This window comes from Dermacentor variabilis, chromosome 5 (genome assembly GCF_050947875.1).
Source record: "Dermacentor variabilis isolate Ectoservices chromosome 5, ASM5094787v1, whole genome shotgun sequence".
In the NCBI taxonomy this organism is placed as follows: Eukaryota; Metazoa; Arthropoda; class Arachnida; order Ixodida; family Ixodidae; genus Dermacentor; species Dermacentor variabilis.
In genome coordinates, this window is record NC_134572.1 from 184,606,826 (window position 1) to 184,627,692 (window position 20,867).

The 20,867-nt window shown below is 47.4% G+C and overlaps 1 protein-coding gene across 3 annotated transcripts in view; it reads right to left on the bottom strand.

Annotated features, from left to right (window-relative positions):
- The window catches only part of cnc (NFE2 like bZIP transcription factor cap-n-collar), a 203,297-nt gene that overhangs the window by 16,883 nt on the left and 165,547 nt on the right, over positions 1-20,867 (bottom strand). For 2 of the 3 annotated variants that reach the window (XM_075693825.1, XM_075693823.1), the window contains 3 exons: positions 6,504-6,622; positions 5,144-5,263; positions 2,874-3,129 (listed from right to left, as the gene is read on the bottom strand). In XM_075693825.1, the coding sequence (XP_075549940.1) occupies positions 2,874-3,129; positions 5,144-5,263; positions 6,504-6,622 (495 nt within the window). The remainder of the gene's footprint in view (positions 1-2,873; positions 3,130-5,143; positions 5,264-6,503; positions 6,623-20,867) is intronic. The other variant, XM_075693824.1, reaches the window with a different exon arrangement.

Genomic DNA, 20,867 nt, shown 5'->3' on the forward strand with positions numbered 1-20,867 from the left:
GAGAAAGCATAATTCTGTTATGCAGAAACTCAACCCCATTTCCAGCATTTCTACCATTCACAGACCGGCCACGGTGTCGGAGACTCACACGCGACGGCGTGCACAAATCCCAGAGGCCACGGAGGCACGCGTGGTTCCTTGCAACACCTCCAGATAGCGCTAACCTCCGCCGCATCGCGGCCCACGCAAGAGGCAGCGTTTCTACCAGAAAGCTCACCTTCATGCACAGCGTTTGTCGCCAGCATTTCCCAGTAGACATTACAGTCACATAAGCTGCAGCTGCCAGAAAGCGTGAGAAGCAGTCGGGATCTTTGAATGCTGCCACGTTCCACTCTCAAAGGCGAGGCTTAAGCATCCTCCAACTTTTCTTTTGACTCTGCAGTGCATAAGCAATAGCGTGCCCTCATGTAGTAAAACATTTGTTTATTGTTCTCTTTAATTAATCATTTGGTTAATTTGGACATTTTTTTTGGTCCCGTGAAATCTGAATTTACAAGGTTTTACTATATTGCTCATCTGAGGAATAATGCCTCGCCTATGCTCAAGGTTCAGGAGGTGGGTGTAAAATCATGCAGTTAATCTGTGAAAGTAAAACAGACAATGGGCTAGTTGGTAAGGATTCATTATCACTACGGCAGCGCAAAACACGACAAGGACTAGGAATTAAACAGGATGGGTACTAAATCACAATTCGGCTAAGCTACACACAATGCAGCTGAACTTAGAATGTCCATGCACGCATGAAGAGCAGAAAAAAACACGAAAGTAGGTAAGTATATGATCAATAGCTAGCCAAAGCTTATACTCATCCATATGCCACCCCGTAAATCTACCCTCTGCATATAACTAATGTGAAATGTCACATCTATGTGCTACCCAAATGCCAAATATTCCTGTTGTGTTGCTTGTTTTCGTTTTTCCCCCCTTTTTGCTTTACTATATATATATATATATATATATATATATATATATATATATATATATATATATATATATATATATATATATATAATTTTTTCTTTTCTTCAGCGAGCATGAATAAATGGGTTGCGGCTTTCCTATATGCCCTGGCATATAGATCTAAAGAACTCTGTTTCTTGATCACAAAGGGCTACAGAAAGCTGACCGAAACACAGCTGTCCCCCTTTCTTAACAGCACTCATCCTGTTTACTTGCTCGTCCTTGTTGTGTTTTGCACTGGCATACCCATAATAACTCGCATCTTTGGAGGTCACATATCTCACTTAGCATGCCCCTGGTGGCCAAGATTAGCATGCCAGTTTGTTGGGGCTGCTGGGCCTGTATTATTAAATTATTACATACAGTCGAACCCAACTATATAGAACCCATTTACATTGAGTTAGTCTGTATATGGAACAATATCTGAACACGGTATAGTTACAATAAGTATATATATAAAAAATTACGCTTACATCGAACAAAAATAGCAGCGATTCCCAATACACTGAACGACAAGAGGGTGCCAAAGTGGCCCTGGAAGTTGGCTTTCCCTTGTTGCGGCGGGGAAGCCCGGCGGCGCGGCTGCATTCAACCGCTATCCCTGCCGTGACCGCGCTGTGTCAGGTGAGCCGTCGACATCCCCTTGAAAAAATGATCCTGGCCCACCTGCAGCGCTTGCTCAGACAACCAATCAGAGGCTCTTGTGCCCTCGTCGTGCAGGATGGTGCAAGTGCGAGTTGTCTTGCTGCTTTTCTGGTTCATTGTGGTTGCACCTTCTGGGCCTTCTCCCAGTGTTGCTGTGATGAAGTGGCAGAATTTGCTTTTCGCCGTGAAGCTTTAAATCATAAATCGGGTTGAACGCGGTGAGAAGCCCGATAACCCCGCAGCGTGCAAGATTCCGAGGAGCACTCTCAGCACGATCTTGAAGAATAAGGGGGAGATTTGGGCTAAAACGGACACACTCGTGACCCGGTGCCCGTGGTGCCCGATGCGTAAGCACGGCTGTGCACAAGTGATTCAGCCGAAATTGTTTCAGATGTGCCGGCTTCCGCATGCCTAGTGATGATTGTAAATTCTGACGAGTGCGATGAAGCTGTTGCCAGTGTTGCCGAAGTTTGGAGTGAGCTGTCAGAATTTCTGGAAGCCGTTCAAGAGTCAACGGTCGACGAGCAGATGATGGCATCACGACCACAAGAGATCCCGAAAACGAAAACTAAATTGCCGACATCGTACCGAGTACAAGTGAAAGTGGACACAATGAGGAAAGCAATGATGGTCCTTTGCCCATATCTTCTGGGGTCATCCACTTGCACTACTCCGGTGCCTCTGCTAGGATGTGGACGGTTGCGGTCTCAGCTGCTCCGACTCTTTAGACAATGTGGAGAAGTGCGTGCATTGCATCCAGCGAAACTGCCCAAGCAGAAGAAAATACAGGACTATTTAATGCGAAACTATGTTAGTTTCATCAATAAAGTGATTTTATAAATGGTATGTGCTTTTATGACATCCAATTCTTTAGCAGGCTTATATCGAATTATGCCCTATATTGAACTGGTAGGCATTTTTTTGCAAGTTCGATATAGACGGGTTCAAATGTATTACAAATTTCCTTCTCGTGGTCCAGCTCTGTGTTGACTACTTGGCCCACACAAATGCACTCCTGCAACAATGCACATCAACCCCTGTGCTTTCTCTGTCTGCTTTTCTTTGGATGCGGTGTATCTTTGGTCTATCCCGTAGCATGACTTCCCGGGCTTAGCATCAAGGCATGCGTCATCATGGAGAGCGTTCCTGCTACAGCTTGCATGTTGCAACTCCCACCGAATGCTATGGAACAACCTTGCCCAACGAGCGGGTCTAGTGGTGAACTTTTCCTTAGCCTTTAATGGTTGAGATACACACCGAACACGTACCTGATGCAGCAGCTGCTTCAGCCGCAGAGTACGAATGGTTGTGTCGTACAAGAGAGCCAACGGGACGGATCACCAGCCTTGGAACGGTGGGCACTTCAGGTGCAGAAGGGAACAGGCTGCTGGGCGTTGGAGCATTGGGCGGAACGACTGCCACAGTGGCGCCGCCAGGCAGACGAGCCAAGGGAGTTGGAAACGGCGGTGGTGGCTGCTGCAAGCAGGGGACCCCGTAGCCGCCCAGCACTGTGTCACTGTCACCCTGGGGTAGAGAAACAAGCCAAGTCAGTAGTGATCTAAGGGCACTCAAGGTTGCCATTTCAGGCTAACACTGCACACGAGTGCAAAGGTACTTTAAAAGGGTCTTAGCCTGAACTCGCTGGTACTGCTTCATGGTGAAAAAACAGCACAAGAGAAACAGGACAAGACCGTCCTGCCTGGTCTTTATTGTCCTGTTTTTCTATTGATGTTTTTTCACTATGATGGAGTGCGAAGACACACCACGGTCGCCCTCCCCCCGTGCCTTTAGATGCAATGACTATGCGCTCAGTCACCTTAAACAGCCACTCTTATTATGAGAGGACGCTTTCCAAGCAATAGAGACGCAAGACCAAAAAGATGGGTGGCAATGTTGCATTGCAGTTCCTGCACTAGCTCCTCGTGATGTGATGATTTTGACAGCACTCGCTCGAGACTAGCTAATTGTTTATTGATAAAATAAAGATTACACTGCATTCTAAAGGAACCAAATGCCAAACTAATGCAAGTGTCAAGTACTTTTCCTGTGCTGAAACGGCCAAGATAAGAGAATATGCTTTGAAACCCCTGATGTTGTGCTATCATAAGAAGCCAACAAGCACCGACACCAAAGACAACATAGGGGAAATTACTTGTGCTTAATAAATGAAACTAAAGAAACGATAAATTAATGGAAATGAAAGTGGATGAAAAAACCACTTGCTGCAGGTAGGGAACAATCCCACAACCTTCATTTCGCGTGCGATGCTCTACCAATTGAGCTACCGCAGCACCGTTTCCCCATCCACTTTCTTGGGTATTTATATTTCCTAGTAGAACCCTGGGAGTGTTACCCAGCGCCACCACTCGGAGACCTTGGCGGCAGATGTGCTGACACACAGGGGCTGTGGTTGCAGCACAAAGTTTAAACAAAATTTGGCCTGCATTTTTTTTCTCTGTGCTAGTTACCAACTTTTCCGAACAAATGAGTAGACGCATTTCACCTGTATAAGCTAAATCACTACTGCTCTCTCGTACCTGCCCATGTTATGAACATAAACTAGAAGAAAGGGGGTTAACCAAGGGGAACGATTTTTATTAGTCATAATCATAAGAAGCCAACAAACACTGACACCAGGGACAACATAGGGGAAATTACTTGTGCTTAATACATGAAATAAAGAAACGATAAATTAATGGAAATGAAAGTGGATGAAGAAACTACTTGCCACAGGTGGGGAACGATGCAAAGGTTGTGGGAGCATTCCCCAACTACGGCAAGTAGTTTCATCAACTTTAATTTACATTAATTTATCGTTTCTTTATTTCATGTATTAAGCACAAGTAATTTCCCCTATGTTCTTCTCGGTGTCAGTGTTTGTCGGGTTTTGATGATTACATCTATGAACATAAAGATTCATAAACATCCCATAAGCACGAGACAGTGGAAAGTGTGTGTGTGCGTGCGTGTGTGCGTGTGTGTGTGTGTGTGTGTGTGTGTGTGTGTGTGTGTGTGTGTGTGTGTGTGTGTGTGTGTGTGTGTGTGTGTGTGTGTGTGTGTGTGTGTAGGGGGGAGAGATAACATGCACATCTAGATGCAGCACACAAGCAGCAGCAAACTTGCAGCAGGAGATACTGGCAAGCAACACAACAATGTTTTTTGATCACAGTGACTTTTTCAGAGGCTTCCCTGTTGCCCACGTCACTTGCTTAAGAAACATTTCTAAAAAAATTAGCATGAAGCAAGTACTCTCTGGTTTGTGTGGCACAGCTACCATCACACTTTCTTTTTTGCACGCAGTTTGCTGCGATCTCGTGCCACCCCATCTTTCAAGAGCTTTTAAAGCATTTTCGTGAACAGAACTGTTTTTTTTTTCTTTTCGTAGAACTTAACGAAACATTTGTAAAATCGTAGAATGAGCTCTAATGTGCAAACATGACGAAAACTTTGTAAAGTTTGCAGGTATGCATGTCTAGTGTTTTTCTAAACTATATTCCAACCCCTTGGCTCACATCCAAAAGCAGCCAGCATTGCTTACCAGGCCTGGTCGACGCCCAAACAGTTTGTACTTCTTTTGGGCCACCTCAAGCAGCCGCTTGGCATCGCTCTCCGCATCGGCATGTGATGATGACGATTCCGAGCAGGAGTCCAGCCATTCCTGCACACAGGAAGCCATAAACTGTTACCTGACAAGCACAAGAACAGCACTGCATTCTCCCCCTTGGAATGATATACTATAAAGTACTCTTTGCAATTCAGTACCACTGGCTACTCTCCCTCTTCTTTTATGTGCCAAATACAGTTGAGCCCCTCTGCAACGAACACTTCTACAACAAAATAACCTGTATAACGAAGGAATCATTTGGTCCCGGCTCTACTGTGAGCGGTGCAGTGCACAACCTTTACGATGAAGACAACGAATGATTTCAGAGGCCCCAGGCACTTTGTTATAAAGGAGTTAGACTGATTCCGTATGTTAAAAAATACATTTCTTTCAACTTCATGGTCAGAAATATGGGCAAGATACGAAAAAAAAAAGAATATTGTTACTATTATTGTGGTTATTATTATATATCTTAAAACACATTTAATCAATTCATAAATGAAGATTACATGCCTAAATGGTGACTAAACCCACTGTTTCAAATGAGCTGCAACTGGATGACACCTATCCTTTTCAGAATCTTCCACCAAGTGATGCATAACAGGGAAAAAAAAAAAGATGCTAAAGACAAGAGCCCACTACACGACCATATACCAGTGTTGCCAGAAAGAACACAGACATCCATATTCTACAGCTTTTTCGATGGCACACTTCATGTATAATAAATTAAGAGCCACTGTCACAGAATAGGTGTAATCAGAAGTGCCCAAAGTTTCATGCTACAGCAAAGGGGTTGGTGGTTGCTTGGGGTTGGTGAAACATTGTTTGCACAAGGAGAAATCCTTTTTACTGTGTAAATCATAGGAATGAAACAAGAAAGTGACAGGAGAGAGCGCACATAAATGACGCATGTTATGGGTTTCAAATGCGATTGTTTTGTTTACTGAACATGATGTATAGGTGTAATGTTGGTATATAAAACTGTAAATTCCGCACTTTAGCGTACTACAGAACAGAATTACTCAGCAGAGGTGGGATTCAGCAGAGGCTAGGCAGTTAGATGGGACAGGTGCTGCTAAGCCATGAAAGCAAAAACTTTTATTAGAATGTGTAGATGGGACAGGTACTGAACTCACAACAGAACTAAATTAAGTGCTCATTCTACTGACTTTTTTTGTCATTCGCACGTGTTCCTTTGCTGGTTGTTCTTCTGTTTGTGAGTTGATAAGAGACTAATGAGCAAAAGCTTGTAAATATGCACAAGCTTCTCATGAGAAAACATTGCTGGACTCACATGGTCTTCAGAAAGTGAGGGCACCCGTTCAGACCCCATTGATGACACACCCGTGTCACTGCTGTTGTCCATGCGATCTTCTGCCACGGACAGCTGGACAGGGTAAGGTGCTGAAGCTGCTACGGGAGGAAAGGAGAGCACCAGTAAATAACAAATTAAAATAATATGGTGCAACGGGGCATTCCCCAAATGGCTATTCTCTTCGGAATGATTAGTTGCACAACAAACTTACTTTTGCTTGGTGAAGCTAAACAAAACTTAGCATTATGATTCTTGAATATACAGTAGAACCCCGCTGTTACATTCCTCACTGCTGCGTTTTCCCGCCTGCTACGTCGTTTTGTCCGGTCCCGGCATAGCTTCTATAGGATTCAATGTATAAGGAACCCCGCTGTTACGTAGTAGCTGTGAAAACGTTCCCGCATGATACGTCGCAACTTAGCACCCCGAACCTGCCTGGTCTAAGGTAGGCAACGCGCTCCAACCGCCATTTTGGCTTTTGACGAGTTTTGGCCGGGCTTGGCTGGGCTTGGCTATGGAACTGGCTGCAAGAAACCGCACGCCAATTCTAGAGGCCGCCACTAAGTGGCCATTCGTGAAAAATGCTCTCACTATCATCACTGTGATTACGGTCACCGCATGGTTGTTGGACGGGTCGACTCGTGGAGGAAGGAAACTCGGGACGTCACTCTTTGTGAAGCTAATGTGAAGCCGGAAGTTGGCGTTGCTCATGGCGTTGCTCCGCCTATCAGGCCAGCTCTCCCCTCTTGTTTACATTTCTTGCGAAACCACGCCGCGCCATGTGCAACCGAGCTGCTCGGATGCGCGCGCTCCGCAGCAATACTAAACAATCGTTAGCACGTTAGCATGATTACGCCAAAGAGGGCAATATTTCCAGCGGATATTCCTTCGTCCGTTGCCATTGCCGTAGCGCGGTGACGACGAGGAGCACGAGCCGCACGAGCCGCATAATGCCGGGGAGTTGCCAAATCCTAGCTTTGGAGAAGCCGTCGCGGCTCTGGACCTCCTCCGCAGGTACGTCGCACCTCACAGCGATGCTGACAGCAATGCGGCCTTCCAGGCTATTGAGAAACGTGTGGCGATTTCTAGCGAGCAAAAGAAACGGCAAGCCACCATTTTAGACTTTTTTAAGTCCTAAGCGCACTCTGTGGAAATAAATTGTCTATAGTTGAAGCTGTACTTTTTTCATTCATTTTCAGAGCTTTCCTTACTGTTGTGTTTTCCCGGCTGTTACGTTTTTTCCCCCCGGTCCAGTGAAAAACATATGAACGGGGTTCCACTGTAATGGGTGAGCATTTTTGCTTTTGCTAACTTCTCCTGTGGCAATGAATGTGTGAACACTAGTGAACATGAAAATAACATTTCCTAAAGCTTAGAGGAAGCTACAGCTCGGCCCCAACTCCAGAGTAGCCTATTCAAATAGATGCATAACACAGAGATGGCTTTCTGAGATAACTCCTGGACCAATTTTAACTAATATTGTCGCATTTTAGGGAAAAAGTTAAATTCTCGAGACTGTTGGGAGTGGAATTTTGATTTATGATGAAATTTTTTTACAAACATTGCTGAACATTGGCTAGCTTGAAAAAAAAAAAAAGAAAAAAAACGCACCAAGTTTACAAATCCATAACTCTGCACCAAGAATAGATATTGCAGTTCTGTCGACTGCATCCGAAAGAACATCCAAAGTGGACAAATCTAAAATATTAACTTCTTTCTTGTATGGATTTGTTACATTTACGAAGGTTCTTCAAAAGTCCAACTCGCATGTTAGTGGTGTATTTGAGAGTCAAGTATAATATATCAAATTTGTCCGCTTTCGAGGTACTACTACACGTAATTTACATAATTGTGATATCGTATTACATTGCTGAGTTAGAGTTGTAAATTGCACAGTTTCATTTTCTGAATATCTGCGATTTTCAACAAGTGTTATTGCATGGCCTAAATCAAAAGTCCGCTTCCAACAGTCACAATATTCTAACTTTCTTTTAAATGCAAGAAACCTCGCCAAATCTGGTGCAGTGGTTGCTGAGAAAAACGATTTTTCCTTTCCTCTGTATTCAGATAGGAGCCCCCAAACTAAACCTTCCTTTTTAAGACGAAATAAGATCTGGTTGGCCATACACGAGATGGACAGAAGAACTTCTTCAGCCAACTGGTAAATGTGGTAATGTGAAGCTAGACTGTCTTCTGGTAATTTAACCTCTTCGCCATGTAGTGGCAGACGCTCGTTATTAACTCCTTACACTCTGCTTGAACATTTCTACAAACACCTTCAAGTACGTGAACCAAGGTGGCATCGTAATGGCAGTACTGCAGCATTCCCAAGCTATCTACTTGAAGATCTGCTGTTCCAAGAATGCATTGTGTTGGAAATAGCATTGTTACACATATTTACAGATGATATGCTAACACTGAATGGCTATCTGAACATGATTACCAGCAATTTCTTGTGTGTTGTGTTTTTTCAAAGACTGATCAGAATCCCTAAAGCTGATATAATTTAATAGGCAACTTTCTTATGTGTGTGACACAATATTAATGGCTGCCGAGATCAAGGTTCATTAAAGTTTGCAAACTCTGAAATGAGTTGCTTTGAGGCCAATGTTCAAGCTGCAGAACTGCAACTGGCCGGTGGTCAAGGCATGTCCATCTGTCTGTGAGGAATCGAGAGTTATGCAGTCCCAAAATGTGCGGTAAATTATGTTGGTGTTCAATAGACTTGTTGAGGCGCAACTATCACCTCCAGAGCTGGTGAAGAAGAAAATGGCTCACGTGCAGGGACCACGAAAAAAGAACACGCTAGCACGCTGGGACTTGGTGGCCGCGGTATCGGCCGCTGCAGAGATCCCGTGGCACCATGGCTAACCGGTCTCAAACTGTGGCTACGGCAACTACCTCTCAGCACCGCCTCCCACAAATTGGTGACCCAGACAACCGAGCACAGCCATGCCAGCATCATTGCACTGACTCTACCAAGGCAAGAGTAACGTGGCCTCATGCAGTCCAGCAGACGTCGCATGGCTGTAGGGTGTCTGGGAATTCTACACTGACATGTCGGACATCTGGTTCATCCAGCTGCACAGCCACTTCCGTATCAACAAGGTTCCGGGATCTGGCTGTGTTTCAGGCTCCGGCTGCCATCTTCCGGCCCAGACTTCTACAAGGACTTGCGGGCAGCCATCCTTTGCTCACTACTGCACACCGAGCGCTGTCACAACCGTCGTTGAATTTGAACCGTCGTGTCATTCCTTGTCCTGTCGAACCACATCACCTGCATGCACCCGTGCCTATCATCAGCTCATGCCAGCCCCCAGCACCAAACCTCTACTCGGTCCATGAGCCTCCCTCCCACCCATTTCAAAGGCAGCTGGGCGACAACGCCTTCAAACGAATTCCTGGGGTCAAACGCAAGCGCTTTCGGCGGCACTATGGCCTGCTGCTCTCCCCCAATGGACATTTCTGCAAGCTACCCGCTTTCCGTAAGGGGGCACCTCGCTCATCACAGATTTAGAGGTTCTCCCACCTTGGCGATGCCACTAGCGACCACCGAAACCCTGATACTATCCCAGTGAAAAAACACCCAAGTCCAGTTGGATTTTCGAATGAGACACAACCGGTCTGAATTGGATATCATAGGAGGGACAAGTCCCAATTAGGCATCATGCAAAGTCCAGTTGGTTTAAATTGGGCATCATGGGAAACTCAGTTGGTTCCAGTTGCACATCACTGGAGCTTGGCATGCTAAACGGTCCCAACTGGGCCCAATTCGAAGTCAGTGTTGAGTAATCTCGTGAAACAACAAAATAGTTGATAATAATAGCAGAATTATAATGTTAGTTTTCAAGCGAAAGATCTTTGTAGTTTGGTGTGATCAATGGAGAGAAGCATTTGCCTTTCGATCAAATTAAATATCTCATGAAATTTTGCAAATTTTTCATAAACGACTGGCACCACTTGGTCAATCAAATATTGATTACATAATAGCACCTGACACCTATCTGTCGTATAGCAAAGTGGCAAACATTGGTTATGTCAGTGAAGAGAATTGCTGTGGTAGGTTCATGCATGAGTATGCTTCTCGAAAGCAGTTTTGAGTATATTGGTGTCATGTCAAGGTGAGAGCCCATCTGGTTTTTTCTCTTTTCCTTTGTTTTCCCTTTTGGTGGTAACGAGTTCAATTAATTCAGAGACCAACTAGGTTCAATTGTGTTTAAAAAACAAATTACGCCAATTGGACCTGTTGAATTTTTCAAATGGGTGTCCCAAAACACAAATGGAAATATCCAATTAGTTCTAACTGGAAATTTCCAATTGGTTTGAAAAATTTTTTTACTGGAATCGGCATTCGAGATTTTTCCACAAGCAGCAGCAGGCAAGCCTTCTGATGTTATGTACTCGCACCTTCTGCAGATGCATGGCCTACCCAAGTTTTGCAGCAGCAGCTTTGCTATCTAGTTTCTTCAGCTTGAGAATCACTTCTATGTCAACAATGTCAGTGACCAACACTTGCACTGTCTCCACGCAAGTTGCAGGCAGCCAGAGGGTCTTCTTTCGGAGTTCCAACATCTACCAGGCCCAGGCATCTACAAGAACCTGCGGCAGGTTGCGATTTCGCACTGCGGCATGACTGTGGCTGCGCCTCGCTCACAACCTATGCAGTCGGTGCTGCCTGGTACATTTCTCTCGGATTGTGTGAACCCGACACTACCAATGACAACAGCATCTACTTTCCGTAGCCCCTCTGATGAAAGCCCTGGCAAATTACGCAATAAATGAGCAGCGGGCGGACTGACCACGCCATCTCGAGACCAAGTCCCTGGTTGTCACAATACGCCGCTCTGCACAATCGTACCCGCACCTGAAATGTTGACGCAACATGATCAGTAAGGGAAACAAGGCACAGCGATCCTCGCAGTTCTCCGCCACTGCCACCACTGCACATCGTTTGACAACACCGTCTTCAATGTTGTTCCCCTCACGGACGACGGAGACCTCGAGACGCTAAATCCTTGAAAGAACCAAATAAAGTTTTTCTCTCTCTCTCTCCCCTCAATGGCCTGTACTCTTGGTATACGTCAGGCACGAGGCAATATGCCTCAACTCTGCTTGCTGAGTTACACTGCGCCGGGCACGCAGACATCGACAAAGCAAGACAATGTCCTCAACGCACAAGACAATGCGCCATGTCTCAAGACACTCTCAGCCACGACCATCAGAGAGCTGTTTGTGCCCTTCGCCACAACACAGACTTTACGTGGAGTTCTAACAGACGCTATGAATTGCCACTCATGCATATAGGCTTGCAGTCTCTCTTATTTCTATATGTGTGCCTTTTGCACATAGTTCAATTGTGCTTTTCACTAGGAGGGGGTGCCCTGTAGCGGCACGACTATCACCTCCAGCACTGGTGAAGAAGAAGACTGTTCACACGTAGGAAGTGTGAAAAAAGTACACGCTAGCGCAATGGAACCCGAGCTACCATGGTATTGGCTGCTCCAGGGATCCCGCGGCACTATGGCTGGCTGGCCTAAATAAACCGTGGCTACACCGGCTACCCCTTTGCACTGTGTCCCACACATATTTTTTTTCTAAAGTCCTTCTTGCTCAGGCATTTTCACAGTTGCAAATTTTAGGAAATGGGAAAGAGATGCGAGTGGGCCATTTATCTTAACAGCACTGCATTTAGGTTTTTGCAGCTTTCACTGATACAGGAAACATCACCACTTGACAGCCTGCACATTTTCTGGCCCCCTCTGTCATATTGGTTCATGTGTCCTGTAAAGTGAGCCAACTGCATTTTTAATCCTGACTGGTGGCCAGATCTACCCGTCAAGGGTAGGCCTGGCCACGAGTCAGGGTACAAGCACCAGCTTGTACAATTAAGAATCTGCTTACACCTGCGCATTAGCATGCGAGTTGGTGCATGCATGGAGCTATTTTCCTTCTGCAAGCTATCTCTCTTACCCAGTTCCCAAAATCCGTCCCAAGTCATTGTCTGTCCAAGAAAATTATGCTTAGACCTCGTTCAGAATGTAATTCTGTTTCTGGGCAGCTTACTGACAAGAGTAACATATGAGCACTTATGCAATAAATTTGGATGGAGGTATATAAAAATGTATGTTTAACCTGATCTTTCTTTAAAATCACCGTTTTGTCAGCAAAGCAGTTTTGGAACTTTTTGGTAACTGGACTTCACCTTGTTGCTGCAATAACACTTTGCACTTCATTGTGAATTTTGTGCCGCTAGGTTCTCATCGTGCGTCACTCCGACAAGCTTGCTTCGATCCTTAGAGCAGCAAATATTTTGGCACCCACTTTCCCTCTCATCGGGTTTCCAGTTTAGTGAGAGAGGGCGGCTAGAACACGACCTCTGCCCTCTTTCGAGTGGCGGCTTCGCGCGGCGAAAGCCCGCGGCTGGCCTGACAAGCCTGCCGGCTCTTATCGGAGAAAGGAAGCCCCGCACACGGACATTCACACAGTGCGAGCGTAATCCACGACGCCATCACCGTCGGGTCGCGAGTCACGTCGGCAGCGCGGACGACGGATCGCCGATAAGGCCTCGCCATTTCTTTCCTCCTCCCGTGCGGACCAGCCGGCCCTTGTGCAACAAGCGCGAGCGATAAAGAGGCCCAGCCGACGCATCGCGGTCCAACGCGCCGCGAACAGCGCGCGCGCTCCTCGCCGACGGCAGGATGCCTAGCCCACCGTGGCCTCGTCGTGGCAAAACCGAGCTCCGATCGCGTGGCTGTCGGGTGTTCCAGCGCCAAATGCGAACGAGGCAGCTACGCAAAGCTGACACGGCTCGTGCCGCTCCTTTTCGAACACGCCTTCTCGCCGCACCGGTGTCGAGGAGGGTCTTCCCTCCACAGCATTTTCCCGTTTTAATTGCGCTTTTGGGCTGTCACCGAATGCCACATTCGGGGACAGCGTGACAGCCTGCTATCGCTTTCGAAAGCGGCCTGCTAACACGAAAATTCCAGTAGCGGTTCCTACGACAGCTGGGCAGCTGTCGACACTGCTTCGGGAGCGCGGTGTCACCTAAGGGCTGGTCTACATGGGGGACCACCAAAGGGTTTTATCCTGGTCGGCACAGCACCTCTGTTCACAAATGCATGCTCGAAAGGCAAAGCGCGAGCAGTCCGGGAAGGCTGGCATGCGGATGTGCACGTGGTCACGAGTACCATGGGCCGCGGTCGCGTGACGCCGATCCCAAGTAAACAGGGCGAGGTGGCTAAACGGCACAAGAAGGCGGCAGCATCCCGCGCTGTTATGCAAGCGTGCGCTTATCGCCGGTCCAAAGGAAACGCCGATAACGAACGGAAAGCGGCGAGTCCTAGCCCAGCGACACGGTGCCCTCGGAAGGGGGCTCGCCGCGGGACGGGCAGCTGCCGATATGAGCAGGCCTGGGCAGAAAGCGGCCTGAAGAGATCGTTGCTTGAAGTGCCTGAATATACGCCTGTTCCGCCCGCGGAGACCGCCACTCGCTTCCGGAAGCGAAATCCAACCGCTCTCCGGTTACGAACAAAGTGTACACCAATTGTGGTACCAGAGCTGTTCTCCCCCAGAGTTTAACATTTCTCAACCCAGAATTTCGGGCCATCATATCTAATCCTCATACGTCGTGATGGTGTTTCACGTAACTTGTGCCAAGGATATAAACAAAGTGTTTAGCTACAGCTGAATGGAATCAACGGCATATGGTTTGCTCTCAAGTGGCCCTCCTTGGAGTATTTTACAACCTGCTTGATTAGTTCATAAACTAGCATGAATTATGCAAAATTTTTAATATTCACTTTAGGGCCAAGTGCGTTGCACTGTAAACGACCGATACATTTTTTTGAGGCAACGCACATGCTGTGTGGCCATTTTTTTTCGGCGTTTCAAGGGCCCCTCACCAGGTCTGGTCATTTTGAGCTGACAAGCGCAAAGCGTACAATGCGCGATAACGATCCTGTCTGCAAAGTAATGCATCGCTACGCGCCGCGGAAAGATCTGAAATGTCAAACCGAACGCCGTTTTCCCTTCTCATGGCGGCCGCCGCGCTGGAGGATGACGTACAGGTGCTAGGGCGCCTACGTACACGTGTTCGCGCTGTGACATTGCTCGTGGTGACACGTGACTTCGAGAATTATTCAAGCCAACAACTGTTCTTTGTGTAATATGTTGCTAGAATAGACAAATTAAAGCTTAGAGAAATAATAAAACACAAAACAAATGTCTGCATGTTTTCGCTTTACTTCGCACCGCAGCAAGACATTTACTTCCGTTTCGTCTGCTTGTTCCTAAGTCGTGCAGTCACACGCGCAGACACCGAAACTATGCCATTTTCTACCGTGTTCCTGCGCGGAATCGTGCTCTGTAATCCGCTTGTGTCTGCCTCAGTGTTCCTGTAGCACAGACTTATACCGCTAGTCAGGTGTCATCCGGCACAGCGCGCAAAATCGTGTGCTGCGCAAAACGAGTCAATCACAACAGCTCGCGCGCGACGCCGTCAGCGGAAGTACGCCGCGCCGAAGAAAACCGAACAGAAAGAAAAAATGAAGGCGGGGCCCGTGACGTAGGCGTCACGCGATCCTCGAGGTCCGGTATGGGAGAAAGCGGCGAAGGAATTTCGCTTGCGGAGGCTAGACAGGGCAAGTGGAGAGAGCGTCCACATTTGCGGTGAAGTTCGCCTCCTGAAATCGTGGGTTCGCGACACTGAAATATTTTTATCTCGGCTATTAATGAGCTGCTCAGAAATATTTTTGCGGCAGGACGCTCCCTAGAGTACAACTAACAACTTCCAGCGTGTACTCAAAATTTGCCATGGGGTCTGGTGAGGGGCCCGAAAGTGCGCGAAATATGAAATAAAACCACGTGACTGCGCTCGTGTGCTATCGTATTGCGGCGCTCTCAACCGTGCGTCAAGCCTATCGCTTATCAGGGACGACGGCGATTCCTTACTATGGGCCACCGCCGAAGACGCTGACGTCACTGCGAAGCCGACGCCTGCAGCCGCGGCCGCTCACTTCGCCACGGTCCGCGCGCACGAAGCGCGGTTGAGGGCGCTGCAATACGAGCGCAGTCACGTGGTTTTAGTTCATATTTCGCGAGCTTTAAACACCGAAAAAAAAAAACACCACGCAGCATGAACGCTGCCACAAAAAATTGGATCGTTTTTGAACCCCCTCTACAACGCAACTGAACACACTTAGACCTAAGGCGAATAATGAAAATTTTGAATAATGTATATTTGCTAATTAACTGATTAAGCGGAATATTAAATACTTTAAGGAGCGCCAGATAACGGCAAACCCTATACCGCTGGTTTCATTCAACTGCAGCTAACCACTTTTTAAAAAATGCTTGGCCCAAGTTACGTGAAATACACTGTAAATAAGGTACGAATAAAATGAGTGCATGACCTGATTAATGTCATGGATTTTATGACATCTCATGTGCGTCATGAGATGAACGGCATCACATGCTTGTCATGGCATGTATGCTATGACAAATGTTATCATTGATATGATGCAGTCGTGATGGCTTAACTTTAACTATACAGGGTTTCCCAGCTAACTAAGATTTTGAAAATACCTATGCGTACTTCAGAACAGAAATCGCCTGGATGTTGTTAGCGCGTTTATCGAAACTTACAGTACATATTATGCTCGTCTTTCTTGAATAATTAGTCGAGATAAATTGACTTTTTAAATATAGCTTGAAATGTTCAGGCGTCAATAGGAAAGTTATGGAGCTTCACAAATATTGCCCAACCCAGGTACTTCCAACAAGACAGACATAGCGTGACCGTTTTAATTCGGGAGAAACGAAAGCCCGCGGAGTTTAAAAAATACCACATGACAGGGCGAACACATTCTCATGAGCGATTTGTAAAAACATCACCGGCGCCGAGCCTTCCCTTTACTTACGAAAAAGGGCTGCAACCTTTGCTCGGCTCTGACGTTACCGGCAGCGGCTGGCGACGGCGCTCCGAAAAAGCGCTTCGTCAGCATTCGCTCGCACCTGTCGCCGAAGAACGCGCCGTCACCAGCCGTTTATTCCGATTTGACGAGAACAGCATTTTTTTTTTCGGCGTTCAAGTCGATGCGGAATAGAAAAAAATACACAGAAACCATGCATCATACATTTGTAACTTGTGCGAGAGAGAGAGAGAGCATCATTTGTTACAACGCCGCTTATCTTCCAAGCTGTGCCAGCAGCTCGATGCATGTGAGCTCGACTGTTTATTACTGTCGTGCCGCGCAACCGTTTCGAAGAATTTTTCTGCAGTGCCTAAAGCATGCCGTACTCAAGCGAGCAGAAGGCGAACATGGTCTTGGCCTTGGGAGCGGCACGGGGCGACAAGAGGAAAGCTGCCAAGGTGTACCGAAATTGGCAATGTGGGGGAAGACCTAGCGCGAACACTATTAAGAGGGGTTACTCGACGCTCAAAGAAACAGGTAGCTTCAAGAAGACGCGGCACAGAAAGGGGACCATCAGTGATGAGGCTGAAGGAGACATTTCGGCTTTCATGATTGCAAACCCTCATTACAGCGTGAATGATGCGAGTGGTGAGGTCGGCATTTCAAAGCCTTCAGTGTCAAGAGTTCTTGGGAAGGCTGAAATGGATCCGTATCACCTACAACTGCATCAAAAGCTACAAGAAAGAGACTCAATGGCGGCTTGATTTCTCAAATTGGATCCTTGTGAACAGTGACGAAATACCGGATTTTGTTGACAAAGTGTTCTGGACAGATGAGGCAACCTTCTCCAGAAATTCTCAAGTCAACATTCGTAATGCGCATTACTGGAGCGATAGGAACACGCATTGGGTGGCGCAGACCAGAAACGAGCACCAATGGTCATTCAGTGTGTGGTGCGGTATCTTTGACGGAAGAATATATGGCCCCATATTTTTTTTACCACATGCCCACTGCTCAGCGGTACGTGAACATCTTGGAAGGCCCAGTCGAAGATTTTCGCTGTGATCTTCCTCTTGCATTTTTAAAGCGAACTTGGTATCAGCACGACTGTGCACCAGCTCACAGCAGCAGCCATGCCCTAGCCTGGCTTGACGAAGCCTTCAACCGCCAGTGGGTCGGGCGGCATGGACCAGTGGCATATATGGCCTGCAAGGTCACCGGACTTGGCACCTCTTGACTTCTTGTGGGGACATGCGAAAGACGGAGTGTACCACAAGCCTACAACTAAACAAGAAACGCTGAAGGCAGAGATTGCCGAGGCCTGCAGCGAGATACCGTCTTGCGCCACCAACAAAGCTACATCGCATGTGCTGAAAAGGTGCCAATACTGCATTATGGCAGAGGGCGACTTGTTTGAACACATTCTTCAGACAGACATTATAGCGAATAAATCTCTACAACCGTTATCCATGAAAAGAGCTATCTGTGTGAAACTTTTGTACAACGTGGAAAAGGCACGTAAGTAATATGAAATTACAAATTCTCTGCCGACAAGGAATGGACAGGAAGCAAAAAAGCAACCTTCCGTGTCAGTTTAAGATTCTTCCTTTTGTGATTACCACCGTAATTCACACGACGATATCAAGCTTGTTATAATGCGTGTTTGCTTGTTGGTGTCTTGCTCCCAAATTCGAACTCATGAGCTTGTCATTTGTCCTCCGCATGCATTCTGCTAGCGTGAGTACAATCATCGCCGCAGAAACGGGAGCAGCGCTGTATTTCAACTGCCGCCCACTGGCGTTTATCTCGGAACCAAACACAGTGCGAAGCTCTGTCGAGGGCAGCACGAAAGGCGCGAAGCGAGCGGTGTCGCTCACAAAGCACGGTTGCGGGCGCTTTAATCGTGGCGCATTCGGGCGCACAAAGGGCGCTGTCACGTGGTAAAGTTTGGAGTTGGGCATGAATTAGATGGTAGCTGTCCCATGCCGTAGTCCAACTCATCCACGCTGAGGATGTTGTTGAAGTGAGAGACTTGTTCTCATAGAGAACGAATAATATAGGGTTATTTACAGTATCTACATAAGGACGTTGCAGTTCATCAGCCTAGCATGACTGCGAGAGAAAGCACGCTGAGGAGCCGCGCAACAGCTCCTTAAATACACTCTGTCCTCCGTAGATCCCTAGGTGAGGTAAAACGTTCGACCAGAGTCATCGTAGCCGAGCCGCCTTTGAGGGGGAGGGCTTGCACACACACTTCCGCACATGTTTCACTGCCCCCCCACCGAGGCGAGACGGTCTTCGCAGGACTGGGTCTTGCCCCAAGGAGGCGCCTCTTAATCCCCGAGCTGACCCTAGCAGAGTGGCCGCCGTGGTTCTCCATTGTCTTGCGTCTTGAAAGGCGCGTGGGATGGCCAGATACATTCCCCCAGAAACGCCCCCCCTCCCGACAGACCAGGTCGGTGATGGCGAGTTCACTAACAAAGCCTGGTTCGCCGGCCTCGTCCCGGCATTCCGGCGACGAAGAGTTGCTGACTCGGCGTGTTGTCCTCCTCACACAGTCAGTCGCCGCAGTAGACATCGTGACGCCAAGAGGCTGCGGAATGACGCCTTGTCGTCCGTTCAAAGCAAGTCTCCACAGTAGACATAGTGGCGCCATTCGACTGGCGACTGACGGTCGGTTCCTAGAAAACGCCAACCCCGCTGCTGCAGCTGGCTGGGAAAACTTTGCATGTCGGCACCTCTGCAGGCCGTTCCTAACAGTATGTTTTAAACTCCGCGGGCTTTCGTTTTTCCCGAATAAAAACGGCCACGCTAAGTCTATCTCGTTGGAAGCGCCTCGGTTGGACAATATTTGTGGAGCTCCACAACTTTCCTATTGACGCCTGAACCTTTCAAGCTAAACTTAAAAATATAATTAATTGATCTCGGCTAATTACCCTAAAAAGACGAGCATAAAAATGGTACTGTAAGTTTAGATAAACGCTAACAACATCCACGCGATTTCTGTTCTGAAGAACGCATAGGTTTTTTCAAAATATTGGTCCAAGTTAGCTGGGACACCCTGTATATAGCACCTGGATATGAATGACAGGACATGCATGCATGCATGATCCGACATAACTACATGTGTCATAAGATAAATGTCATAAATTACATGACATTAACGACAAGACATGCTCCTGCATGTCATTCCACGTGATTCTTGTCGTACCACTCACGCAAGTCTCGGCACACGTCATCATCATTAGCCTATATTTATGTCCACTGCAGGGCGAAGGCCTCTTCCAGCGACCTCCAATAAACTTGTCTTGCGCCAGCTGATACCAACTTGCGCCTGCAAATTTCCTAATTTCATCACGTCACCTTATTTTCTGCCGTCCTCGAATGCGCTTCCCTTCCCTTGGAAACAATTATCTCCTATTGTCCGCCTATTATCTACCTTACGCACTACATGGCCTGCCCATGTCCAATGTTATGTCAACTAGGATATCCGCCATTTGCTCTCTGATCCACGCCGCTCTCTTCCTCTCTCTTAACCTTACGCCTAACATTTGTCGCTGTTAATCTCAAATTTTCTGCCCCATTTGTTACACCCGTAGAATGCAATGATTTTACACCTTTATTTTTAACGACAGTGGTAAGAGCACACACATCCTAATACATATTCAAATACATGCCACCACCTCACGTCATTTATGTCATTCATGACAATCACGTCATGACATGCACACCATTTATGTGATGCATGTGACAGATATCCTGATGTACAACTGGTTAGCAAATTGGACTGACATGAACGACAATTATGCCATGACACATTCATGCGTGTCATCAATGACATGCCATATGTATGTCATAAATGGCACGGTCTGTATGTGAAGCCACGACATGGTGCCCTTGAAACGTCACGGCATGCATGCACGGCACGACATTTTACCGTGACAAGAAGCGGACCTAGTTGCCCACGAGCTCGTGCCGACGACAGCACGCTCGCGTCTGTGACCCCGTCGCCATGCGCAGCTTTGCAATGCGACTCCCGCGTGCCGTCTGCGCTCGGGCCAGGTGGCGCGCGTAGCATCTCGGCAGCAGAACAGCGGGCCGCGTTCGTTCAAGCGGCAACCGGAGAGCAAGTGCCCCGCGACTCCCGAGCGCCGGACAGCCTCCCAGAGCCCGTGCCGAACTTTCCTCTTGTCGTCACCAAATCAAGCATCGAGGCTTTCCCGGTACACACAGGGTCCGAGTACGACAATGCTGCACCGAATTCCGCTATGGCAGCGTCATCACGCCACTCGTCCGAATGCCTATAAAAGGACAAGGCCTTCAAGCAGTGCTGCAGTGGCACCATCACGTCACCCGTTTGTGTCCTCCAAGTGATACCGCGTGCTACCGTCGGGGTGTATTTAGTTTCTGCGCTTCTTACCCATCTCGCACC